The sequence below is a fragment of the Tasmannia lanceolata genome, unplaced genomic scaffold, assembly GCF_043159265.1.
Source record: "Tasmannia lanceolata isolate RefF3 unplaced genomic scaffold, GAP_Taslan_0.1 ptg000003l, whole genome shotgun sequence".
Lineage (NCBI taxonomy): Eukaryota > Viridiplantae > Streptophyta > Magnoliopsida > Canellales > Winteraceae > Tasmannia > Tasmannia lanceolata.
Window position 1 is genome coordinate 12,281,686 of NW_027518680.1, and position 12,343 is coordinate 12,294,028.

Below are 12,343 nucleotides of genomic sequence, written 5' to 3' on the forward strand. Positions count from 1 at the left end.
GCTTGTAGCCTGACCTCCATATAAAGGAGCAACTCCAAATCTCTAGAACTCGGCATAGCAAAGCACCCATCTGATTGTAGGAAAGGATGGAGCAGAAAATGCACGGAAGATTTCTACCACGCAATTATGATCATGTATTTTCCAACAATACCAAAATTGTAGACAAGAGTTGATTCGTAAGAGAGTACATCGAGAAATTTTACCGATTGTCCTTGTGTAATGATCCAGTGGAAACCATATCGCAACAAATGGCAAGGTTTATGGGTGGATTATGCATGACCATACCGGATCAACTTATGATGCAACCGGTCTGAACCTTATCTGATGATGTCAGGATGGCAACTAGGGTTAGCACTTCCTAAAGAAGAGGATCAGTACTTCTTAATCTCGATTCAGAGAGATTATGGTCATGCTGGTGTTGGTGGAGTTGGTTGATTGTCGGGATATCTCGGGATATTTTGGAGTTGTAGGATAAAATGATAAATCAGGTTCACTAGTCACAAATATTTGTCTCGAATATTTCTCAGGATATTTTATTTTTTTAATTTTTGGGTTTATATCGAGGAAAAACTGGAAAAATAAATTATTTAAAATATCTAAAATTATAAAATTTAAGAACAAAATTTGGACACCATATAGTATTTGCGTTTTTTGTGATATTTCACGATAAAAAATAAAATATGAATGCGTCTCGGAGATTTTCAAAATCTTGGGAAATTTTGGGATTGTATCGTTTTACAAAAATATCGCAAACTATCACGATTCAAAATATATTGGAGATATTTGTGACTACCACCATCTTCTTAGAACATTTCTTTGTCAAATAATAATTTTTTAACCAATCATGCCTAGTGTAAATAATAATAAAAATTTCACTTGAAGGGTTTCTTTTTTGGTCAGAGGTTCATATTCACACTACTGTCGTTTCAACTGCATTCTCACATTGACTCAGATTCTTGAGTTGAGGTTTCTGGCTTGCCTAAAAAAAGGATTTCCAGCACTTTTCACATTGGGAAATGTGAATTTTAATTATCAGAACTCAGGCCGATTTAGACCCATGAGCAACTCCATAATTGGCTGTGAGCAGCTGCACAGTCCAGCTATTCATGAAGGCCTTACAGAGCGATCAACTAAGGACTCTAGCAGTGATAGTATGATTTTACTACATAATGGTCTGTAAAAATATGCAGAAACATGCCTTTTTGTTTTGGATAATTAATTCAGATCATGTTTCTAATGCATTTATTCGGTTTCAATTATTTCTTTGGTATAGTAATTAACCATATTTCTGTTGATACGTATTGTTGAAGAAAAATTCAGTGACCAGAAACTATGAACAAAAAAAGGTATATATGCTATGGCTAAATAAATGAATTCACTAACTGGATGTTTTATATGCGAAGTGGTTCGTCGTAAGCCATACAGGACAGGGAGCAAAATAGAGTTCTTTAACGAGCCTCTATCTAAAAATGAAAAATATGAACTCCAGAATAAAATCTTAGCAAGAAAGATAGTCATAATATTGTTTGTTGTGAACCATGCCCACTAACCGACACATGTTAATATAAAAACATTATGCACACATCCATACCTGCTGACAAGTTCAATCCCAAAGAGTGATTTCATAGCCTCAGCATTTTCCCTACATCACAACATTAAAAGTTCATGGACTAGTTTTGATTTGATAAAATCATTGCCATTAAAAAAAAAGTTCATAAACTAGCTATATGGATAACAGATAGTAGGTAGCAGAGACACAGTAACCAAGGTTTGAAATTTCGGTTTCCGTTTCGGCCTAAGCCGAAAATGAAATTTCGGTAATTTTGGAGTAAATCTTAAAATTTTATAATTTCAGTATAAATTTCGGTTTCGGTCTTGGCCAAAATCCGAAATTTCTGTCCGAAATTTTGGATTTCAGCCGAAATTTAAAACCGTGACAGTAACACATCGTGCCAAAACAATAAGTTGAGCCTACACAAGTATATGAGTATCTTAGCATATGGATGCATGTAGATACCACTCTTAGCAATATCTGAAACAAAGCAAAATACCTTGATTCCGGCGACCTAAGAGATTGAGAAAGTGTATACGTAAGTTGGGTCCAGCATTCTTCAGCATCCTATCAATTATTTGAATGAAGGCATGCCAAAATCAATCAGCAAAACAGCAGATTATTACAATCAAGTAACTAAATACAAAATTAAATACCTGTTGCATGAAGGCACCATTATGCTGCTGGCCAAACTGAGGATACTTTTTACGTAATACCTGCCCCAAAGGATGAGACCAATTGCACATAAGAAAATAATGTAATTTGGGCCACTGGAATTTTTTTCATAGGCGATAGATGCGTAACTTGTCAACCTATCGTGTATATAAGCTACAACCACAGTCATACCAGAAAATACACTCAGAAATAGCACATGATTTCTGAAATGCATAGAAAGAAGGCAATGGATGACAATGTGCAAATGTTAATTAATTTTATGATCTAATTAATGTCAGATAACTGTGATGGGTCCCTCTCATCAAACAACAATAGTAGACTCTTTGGTACTTTTTTAAAAGATGATAACAGAAAATATATTTTGAGAAAACAGAAAGTACAGAAATTACAGGAGATTGTCCTGTACATCAAGATGATCTAGTTATAGTTTTTTTGCCCTCTCTTGCAATCTTAACAGGTAACTCATCAGCCGCTTAGACAGTAGTTATCCTACTAATGTCACTTATTTGATTATTTCATTGATTGTATACACAAGCCTCCAATGACCTGGACTATTGTTAGAACAATTTAGTCACATTCGATGTATCCCTTTCTACCAGAAGTCTATTCCCTTATCTCTTGAACAAAAATGTGTAGATGAATAAGAATAGTGTACTCTTCCGCCTCTAGGCCCGGAAAAACCTTTCAAAAGTCCCCCTAGCTATTTCTGAACGCACCCTCCACTCATGCCTGGATTCCCAATTGAGCCACCATCAAAATTGAGTTTAGTAGTAATGGGTGAGGGAAAATGCCATCTAATGGTCTCTTTTTATCCTTGACCAACTCGATAATAATGATAATTTTCCAACTTCTATAAAGTATTGAACAACTAAAGTGCAATCTATTAGAAACGATTGTATACAACACATTACAAAAAGGGAGGCTTCAGTGGAGGAAAAGCAGATGAAGTCGTGAACTTTTCAAGAATCTCCACACTCAGGAACTTACAGCTGTGGTGAGTGAAAGGGATAGCGCACCAGAATAGGATGGCTTCCCAATAGCGCTATTCCAAGAGTATAGAATTTTCTTAAGCATGATCTTATATAGGTGCTGAATGAATTCCACGAGAGATGTATTAAAAAGGAAGTAATCTACATTCATTACCTCATTATTGTTGGGAAATTATGGTGCTTAGCCTTAGGAGCAAGAATCGTGCCTCATGGGTGCCACTCCCACGCTAGAACCGCGATTCGGCGCTCCTTAGGAAGGAACGACCAAGGACGCGACCTAGAGAGACGGAACTACTCCATCAGTCCCACCATCACTAACTTCCTTGCATCAAACTCCAACTCTTAAAAGTACTTCATTGGAGGAAGCACAAAGGTGTCTTCAGAAGGCACGAGGAAAGAGGGCACGGAAATAAAATATTACACAAATGCTCACATGGCGCCCCCAACCTTAGACTCTTCTAGACCCCCACCTTCCCCGCCCCTACACCTGCTACATGCAGTGCTTAGCTTCTAAATCCAGTGGTCATTACATCTTCAATTAAAAGCTTAAAATATTGGACCGATTTATCCCTTATGTGTTACTGATTGAAATCAAGTATAACTTAAAAAGTTTAAGATTTTGCTTTCAATTCGAGTGGAGAAGAAAGCTTGACTTCTACTGAGCTTTCTCCTTCCTTGGATCGAAATTCATATGGCCTAATGGTTTTTTGAAGTTCGTGGGGTTGTTCTAACCATGTTAAAGAGAAAGAAGCCCCCCTCTGAAATTTGTTGAGTTTTCCAACTAGAAGTTAGGAACTCTCAAGCTTCTCATCACCTCTTTCATTTAGGTGTAAAGGCAAGGCTTAGGAGCTATTGGTATTCCCACCTTTATTTATAGAGGCACCAGTGGAGCTAGTTAGTAGGTGGATTCTTCTTGGATGAGATTCACGAATTTTTTAAATCCCTAGAGTGCCCTTGGGTGCACGGTAATATCCTTTAACACTATGCCCGTAGGAGGAATCGTGAGGGAAAATAAGGACTGCAGACTGCTTTGTGGTGCAGAAGAAATAGAATATCAAACACAAAACTTAAATTCAAACCAAAAACAAAATCAAGAACATCCCTCCCTCCATAAAGATAAGGAGGGCAGAATATGGTGTTACCTCAAAAGGAAAACAACAAAAAAGAGAGAGTAAAACTCTTTGCATAAGCTTCAAAATCCGTATTGCTTACAATACCAGCCCCAGGGTCCCCTATATAGATTATATACCATATGCTCTCCCTATTATGAGTCCAAAGCCTTCTCAAAGCAACAGCTCCTAATCGTAGACACTATCTAACTTTAAAACAAACCCAAAAGACTTCTAGTTTACCTTAGATTGCAACTAAACTTGAAAATAGAAACTTACCAACTTAAAAATTAGTCCCTAAATAAGTCAATATGAGACTTTCTTAAAACCCACATAGAATCCATCTGAAAAAAAATAAAATCAGATATAACCCCCTTTTTATTGGCATCAGTAGGTGTTGAGTTGGCATCATCATAACAACAATAAGAGTCAAGTTCAACGCTTCTTCTTTCCTCTTTCTTGAATGAGACTTCCCCTCCTTGGGTGTTAGGGTGGACTGCATCACTTTTCCAGGTGAACACAGAATTCTTATGATCACGTGGAATCGAATTTCCTTGATTACTTCACAAGTAGAATGGGTTTTCATACTATTTGGAGAATATGGGTTCTTTCATGTATTTGAACAACAAGTTTCTCTATTATTTGCGCTTGTAAGTAGTAATTTGGTAGGGTTTTCCAAAGTTCAAGGGGGACTAAATAAGGAGATCACCATTTATTTTCATTTTGTTGGCGGAATCATATAAAACGCATCAAAGACGAGAATCAAAGATTGTTAGTAAAAGAAAACGAGGTTAAAGAGAGGTGGAGAAGTTACTTCGATAAGTTGTTTAATGGAGAACCCGTAGGGAATTTGGGAGAACTTGATAAAGCTTTTGATGATGCAAACCGGAGATTTGTTTGTAGAATCTGAGCATCAGAGGTAATAGCAGCTATGAAAAATATGAAATTAGGTAAGGCTAGGGGGCCTGACGGTATTCTTGTTGAGACTTGGACATGTTTGGGTGATGTGGGTTTGGTTTGGTTAACTAGATTATTTAACAATATTTTGAAGAATAAGAAGATGCCCAATGAGTGGAGGAAGAGTACATTAGTACCTATTTATAAGAATAAAGGGGATATTCAGAGTTGCACTAATTATCGGGGAATTAAGCTAATGAGTCACACCATGAAACTTTGGGAGAGGGTAATTGAGCATAGACTAAGAAAATAGACTAAGGTATCAGAGAATCAGTTTGGCTTTATGCCCAGATGATCAACTATGGAAGCTATCTTCTTGATTAGGTGGTTAATGGAGAGATTTAGAGAAAATAAAAAGAACCTTCACATGGTTTTCATTGATTTGGAGAATGCATATGATAGGGTTCCCAGGAGTGTTATGTGGTGGGACCTTGAAAGAAAAAATGTGCCTACTAAATATGTTGATGTGATTAAGGATATGTAAGATGGAGCAGTAACTAGTGTCAGAACTACAGATGGCACGTTTAGTGAGTTTCCAATTACAATAGGACTGCATCAAGGATCGGCTCTAAGCCTTTATCCTTTCACGCTAGTTATGGACGAACTCACAGAGGGTATCCAAGATGAGGTGCCGTGGTGTATGTTATCTGCAGATGACATAGTATTAATTGACGAAATCAAAGCAGGAGTTAATGATAAGTTAGAGTTATGGAGAACTACTTTGGAATCCAAAGGATTTAGACTGAGTAAGACTAAGATAGAGTATATGGAGTGCAACTTTAGTAATGTAAGGAGGCGAGGCGAGGATGTAGTAAATATGGCTGGACAGAAGGTACCTAAGAGGGGATATCTTTTGCTATCTTGGTTCAATCCTACATAAGGAGAGATTGAAGAGGATGTTAACTATAGAAAAAGAGTAGGTTGTTTGAAGTGGAAGCATGCTTCACGAGTTCTGTGCGACCGTAAAATACCTAACAAGTTGAAGGGAAAGTTTTATAAAGACAGCTGTGAGGCCAGCCATGCTGTACGGCTTAGAATGTTGGGCCAACAAGAAGCAGCATGTTCACAAAATGAGTGTAGCGGAGATGCGAATGCTCAGATGGATGTACGGCCACACAAGGTTAGATAGAATTAAAAATGAAGACATCCGTAAAAAGGTAGGAGTGGCACCAATTGAAGAGAAGATGAGAGAGAACAGTAAGATGGTTTGGGCATATCCAACATAGGCTTTTGGATGCTCCAGTGAGAAGAAGTGACCCGTGCCAAGTTGATGGAGTAAAAAGAGGTAGGGGCAGACCGAAAACAACTTGGGTAGAAACAGTGAGGAAAGACTTGTTGGCTAGGAACATAATAGAGAATATGACAATGGATAGGATAGAATGGAAGAAAATGATCCATGTAGACGAACCCAACTAGTGTCAGGATTAGACTTAGTCAATTTGAGCCAGGTAGATTCTTTCACCTTCTTCATGAAAATTTTCTAAAGGATTCATTAGCCGACCCCAACTAGTTTGGGACAAAGGCTTAGTTGAGTTGAGTTGAGTTGTTGGCAAAAGCATTAAGCTTTATCCATATGAGAACACAAAGAAGGCAAGTAATTGAAGGATCCATTGCAAGGATTTTGTAGAAATACTCCTCTGATGTCACATCCCTTCTTTGAATGAAAATTAGGTTTTTGTAATGGAGAGAAAGAAACCAAAAATCTTCGAGCCATATTTTACAGCTTCTTTTCCCAAGCTTGTATGGACTAGTTGCCCATATAGATGGCAGTGTCAAAGAGTGCTATTTTAGAGAGCATGGCAGGGTAGATGGAAGTCGATACTTCCAACTTTAAGCAAGAATATGATTCCTTCCTTGCACTTAAGAGTGTGATAGTGTTTATGTATGCCCCCATGATCTAGGGCTGCACATGGTTCGGTCCGGTTCGGTTTAAGGGAATTTCTTAAACCGAACCGATCCCATCGGTTTGGAATTTTTCCAAACCGTAACCGAATCGATTGGCAGTTGAACCAAACCAAACCGAACCGGTTTTGACCGGTTCGGTTTGGTTCGGTTCACGGTTTATCTGTATTTTACCTATAAGTAATGGGCAGTCATAAATAGAAAAAGACATAATGGATTACTATTGGACGAACCGTTTGATTTTGGGGATAATGGACAACTTTGGACCATTTGATTTTGGGGATAATGGACGAACCGTTTGAAGTTTGAAGTTGAACGGCAAAAAATACTAAAAAGAGATATCTGAACCGGTTCAGTTCGGTTTTCATATCAATTGCGGTTCGGTTTGGTTTTGTGGATTAATATTTTCTGAACCGTGAACCGAACCGATTGGATCGGTTTTGTGAAAATCGTAACCGTGACCGAACCGGTAGATATAAAAACCAAACCGAACCGAACCGAATGGCCCGGTTCGGTTCGGTTTATCGGTTTGAGCGGTTTTGTTGTGCAGCCCTACCGTGATCTCAATAAAAGAGTTTGGATATCAGATCCTCAAAGGATGTTTCTTGTTAAAATCTCTTTTTTCTTCTGTTGTAGCAGTAGAAGGGACAAGCGCTCCTACTAGTTATGTATGGGGTGCCCCGGCACACAAGCCACTCTTCCCCACGGTTGTGGAGGCATTCTTTGGATGATGATAGAGGGCCCGCAAGCTAAGCGTTAGCATTATGCTCAAGAAAAAGGAACTTTGCTCTGAAGTTTTTTTTTTTTTTTTTTTTTTTTTTGAAGAGAAAGTGAATAATCACCAAAAAAAAAATTGCAAATCAGTCCATAAATATGGATTTAGCGTCCTCCATGGGTGTTTCTGGATTCGGTAATGAAGGATTTAATGGGTTGGTCGAGAGGTTTCTTCAAAAGAAGAAACATTGTCAAGTAACCAATTTGCCATTCTATGGGGTGTACAAAATGAAATAAAACAAGGTAATCTCTAATAGCACGACCAGGGCAATATGATTTCTGACTTCGGATATCAATCTCTCCATGAATAAGTGAGTGATGCCAAGGAAAAAAAATCTAGTGGTGTAAAAGAAAAAAAACAAGTGGGTGATGTCTACGAAAAAATCTAGTGGTGTTTGGTTTGGGGAAGAGAGATTAATTGCAACTAGCATCATTCAACGAAAGAGAATTAGAGCTAGTCCCTCCAATTAATAGCATCAAACTGTTTGAGTTAGAGTTTCGAGACTGGAATTTAATTGCAACTAGAATCATTCAACCATAGAATTATAGATAGTCCCAGCAATTAATTGCATCTAACTTAACTTGGGCAGAACTCTAGAGCCATCTTGGAACCAACTGGCACTGGGAGTTTCTAGAAATCACATAAAGGAGATAGCAAAGGTATTCACAACTCCTATTAGTGTCAAAAACTCCAATGAAGCAAAAACAGATAACTACTTACTGGCTATTTTAACGTAAATTTCATGGGTCTACTGTTCTTGGAAGATGACTTTACTAATGTGATTGCTTAGCCTAAGAGATCAAGCCCGAGTCCATCGAATATAGCTAACATGGTGTTAGAAATCACTGATCTTAGTACAGAATTGTTACCAGTTTTGACGAAATTCTTGACATCGTGAGATCCTCATCGATTTGTTTTCGCCATGTGAGAAGATCTGCCAATGGGGAAGCGGATAGTTTAGCTAGAAGAGGCGTCAAGTTGGAGGCTCTGGAGCAATATGATTTCCTTCCTCCTTGAGCCTCTCTTGACCTTTTTTTATCTTGTTGTATTTTTTTCGTCTTTTTGTGTTCTCATATTTGTTTTCTGTGGTGGCCATCTTGGTCTCCCCATTAATGAAATATCCAACCATCCAAAAGAAAGAAAGAAAGAATTGTTACCCACTTTTAGATATATACCAAGAACCAGTAATGATGCAACCTTCACAAGAGATGGATCTTCTGGAATTTTGAGGGGTAGATTCATTTCCTCTTACGTAGTCAGTATTCTAGTTGTTGCTTGTGCAAGGTCTTCATGGCTACTTTGTACTGTTACTTTATCAATATCATATCTTGAGTGTTTTTCCAAGAAATAACTCTGTACACCATTGATTTTTCAACCAAGGAAATCCTGCCAATACAAAGCAAAACATCTTCTCATGTTTCTATTGAAAGTTGAAAGTGAGATGCTAAAAACCTAATGAGGTGAAGGGCATAGTGAACCCCGATCCATGTAATTCCCCAAATACCAAAGAAAGCTCCTGGAATTTTTAAGTTCCTACCCTAGAGATAGCACTGGCCCATAGTAACCCAAAAGTTTGCCAAGTGCGCATAGGCAATGAAAGAGGGTTGATGTTAAAAATTTCTCACCCAAATAATGCACTCTTCTAAAGCTGTTGGTAACTGAGAAGCATTCTAGGTGCCTTTCCCCAGCACATACATAAAATGTTCACAACTTCCATAAGGACTGAGAATCTTTCTGGCTGCAGTTCCCAGAACCAAACTAATGAACTAAAGCAAACAAGCTGTGGGAGATTTTTACCATAAACCCTCTTTCATTTATGTCCCTCTGTCCTTCTCTTTGCAAGGTATAAGGACAAGCTGGTCAGCCTTATTTACTTATTTTTGAAAGGTAATAAAATCATAAGTTCTTGGATCGAAGCCACTGGCCTATGTAGTGGTTGAAGGAGACTCCTTAAATGTCATATGTCGGCTAAGTGGCTCGCAAAAACATCCGTGGAGGTTTGATAGATTCTTCGATGGGAAGCTTGAAAGAATCGGTTCTTCTCATATAGTGTTCCATCATGATCGCCGATCCGCTAACTTAGTGGCGGATAGTCTAGCGAGAGGGGTCCCTAAAAAAGCCTTGGCCTTGTTTGACGCCCTTCCGCGTTGATCTTTTGTATTCTAAGAGAGCCAAGCGCTTGTTGTGCTTTTGTAATTTCTTCTGTACCCGGTTAGCATTCAAAAAAAAAAAAATCATATTAAAAAAGCGTAGGGGAATATAAGACCCGAAAGGTCTAGCCCTCACAAATACAACAAAGCAAAAACTAAACCATGGTTGCCAGAAACTTCCTAGTTGGATGGGCAGCTCGCTTCCTCGGAAACTCGCTTCGGAAGTTGAGTTCTTCTCGCTTCCCACATTTAGGGGAAATGCGCTTGCCAGATGTTTCCTATGCGTTTCCTCTTATCTTTGAATCGGGTTTCTTATTTAGGTGATTATTTCTTCCTAAAAGTATATTTTCTATTATTGATAATGTTGAATTGTCCAAACCGCTTAAGATGGTTTGGACATATCCAACGTAGGCCTTTGGATGCTCCAGTGAGAAGAGGTGTTGATGGAGTAAAATGAGGCAGGGGCAGACCGAATACAACTTGGGTAGAAACAGTGAGGAAAGACCTGATAGCTAAGAACATAACAGAGAACATGACCTTGGATAGGATAGAATGGAAGAAAATAATCCACGTAGAAGAACCCAACTAGAGCCAGGATTAGAGCCGGGTAGATTCCTTTCACCTTCTTCATGAAATTTTTCTAAAGGATTCATTTAGCCGACCCCAACTAGTTTGGGACAAAGGCTTTGTAGAGTTAAGTCGATAATGTTGAATGAGCGCATTTAAAAAATATAGATTTAAAACTTGAAAAATCAATTTCAGTTTCAAATGAAAATTATGCAAATCTTTTTCCAAAAGGGAAAAATATAGATACACCCCCTAAACTTTTTGACACATTCAACGATAACTCTATAGTTTCAAACTCATCAACTACACCCCCTGACTTTCTAATGTGTATAAAGTAGACCCCCTTTTTTGAAACACTATCAATTCTAATTAAGATCTCCTCTCTAGTCGGTTGACTAGAAAACCTTCTCTAGTCCGCCAACCAAAAACGCAGTGGGCCTACATTGTTTGGATGATCCAAAGCATTAATTTGATGGGTCATGACATAGATAGGGTGTGCCCAAAAATCAGCTCCACAGGATCATCCTAACCCTTCGATCTGTGGACGGACCGTCAAGTGAGGGGGTCTACCTTATACACGTTGAAAAGTCAGGGGGTATAGTTGATGAGTTTGAAACTATAGCGCTATCGTTGAATGTGTTAGAAAGTTGAGGGGGTGTAATTGTAATTTTCCCTTTCCAAAAACTTAATATTTGTTAAAGTATAAACGATAAATAACGCCTTTCTCCAACAGCTTAAGTTGTTGGAGAAGTTGGTAAGTTAACATGGTATCAAAGCCGAAGGTCTTCAGTTCAAACCTTCCAGATAGCAAAAATCCACATGCGATGGTCTGCCCAAAGTGGGACCACATGTGCCACGTGTTTGTCAAGTGGGCTACACGTGTGGGGGAGTGTTAAAGTATAAAAGATAAATAACGCCTTTCTCCAACAGCTTAAGCTATTGGAGAAGTTGGTAAGTTAACAATATTAAACATACATGAATAAAACATGCGAAACTGCAGATTCCTAAAATTTGTACTTCTAAACTATGGCAAAAGCTAAACCATGGTTGCCAGAAACTTCCTAGTTGGATGGGAAGCTCGCTTCCCCGAAAACTTGCTTAAGAAGTTAAGTTCTTCTCGCTTCGCAAATTTAGGGGAAGTGTACTTGCCAGATGTTTCCTATGCGTTTCCTCATAATTAAGAGTATGTTTCCTATTTAGGTGATTATTTCTTCCTAAAAGTATATTTTCTATTTTTGATATTGTTGAATGAGCGCATTTAGAAAAATATAATTTTAAAATTTGAAAAGTCATTTTAAGTTTCAAATACAAATTATGTAAATCTTTTTCCAAAATCTTAACATTAAATATACATGAATAAAACATGTGAAATTGCAAATTCCTAATATTTGTAATTCTAATTAGTTGTGAAGTCTTCTTCTCTACTTGTAATCCTTACCTATATTAACACTTCCTCAACCTACACCACAATCCTACTCTTTCTATGTACTTCTTGTTCGCTCCCAATGAGGCTTCTTAGATGCTTAATGTTCACTTTGAATGACGTGTCTCACACATTTTCTCTTTACTTTCTTTAGAGCTTTACGCTTCCCGCATTTTTTTAAACCCATTGCTTCCCGCATCACTTCTCGCACTCGCTTCCCACTCTAGCAACTATGTACTAAACA

General features: G+C 38.1%; 1 protein-coding gene across 2 annotated transcripts in view; it reads right to left on the reverse strand.

The window, feature by feature from the left end:
- The window catches only part of LOC143851472 (ubiquitin carboxyl-terminal hydrolase 6-like), a 31,835-nt gene that overhangs the window by 9,136 nt on the left and 10,356 nt on the right, over positions 1–12,343 (reverse strand). For both annotated transcript variants that reach the window (XM_077360938.1, XM_077360931.1), the window contains exons 7-9: positions 2,209–2,268; positions 2,052–2,119; positions 1,592–1,642 (exon numbers count right to left, since the gene is read on the reverse strand). In XM_077360938.1, the coding sequence (XP_077217053.1) occupies positions 1,592–1,642; positions 2,052–2,119; positions 2,209–2,268 (179 nt within the window). The remainder of the gene's footprint in view (positions 1–1,591; positions 1,643–2,051; positions 2,120–2,208; positions 2,269–12,343) is intronic.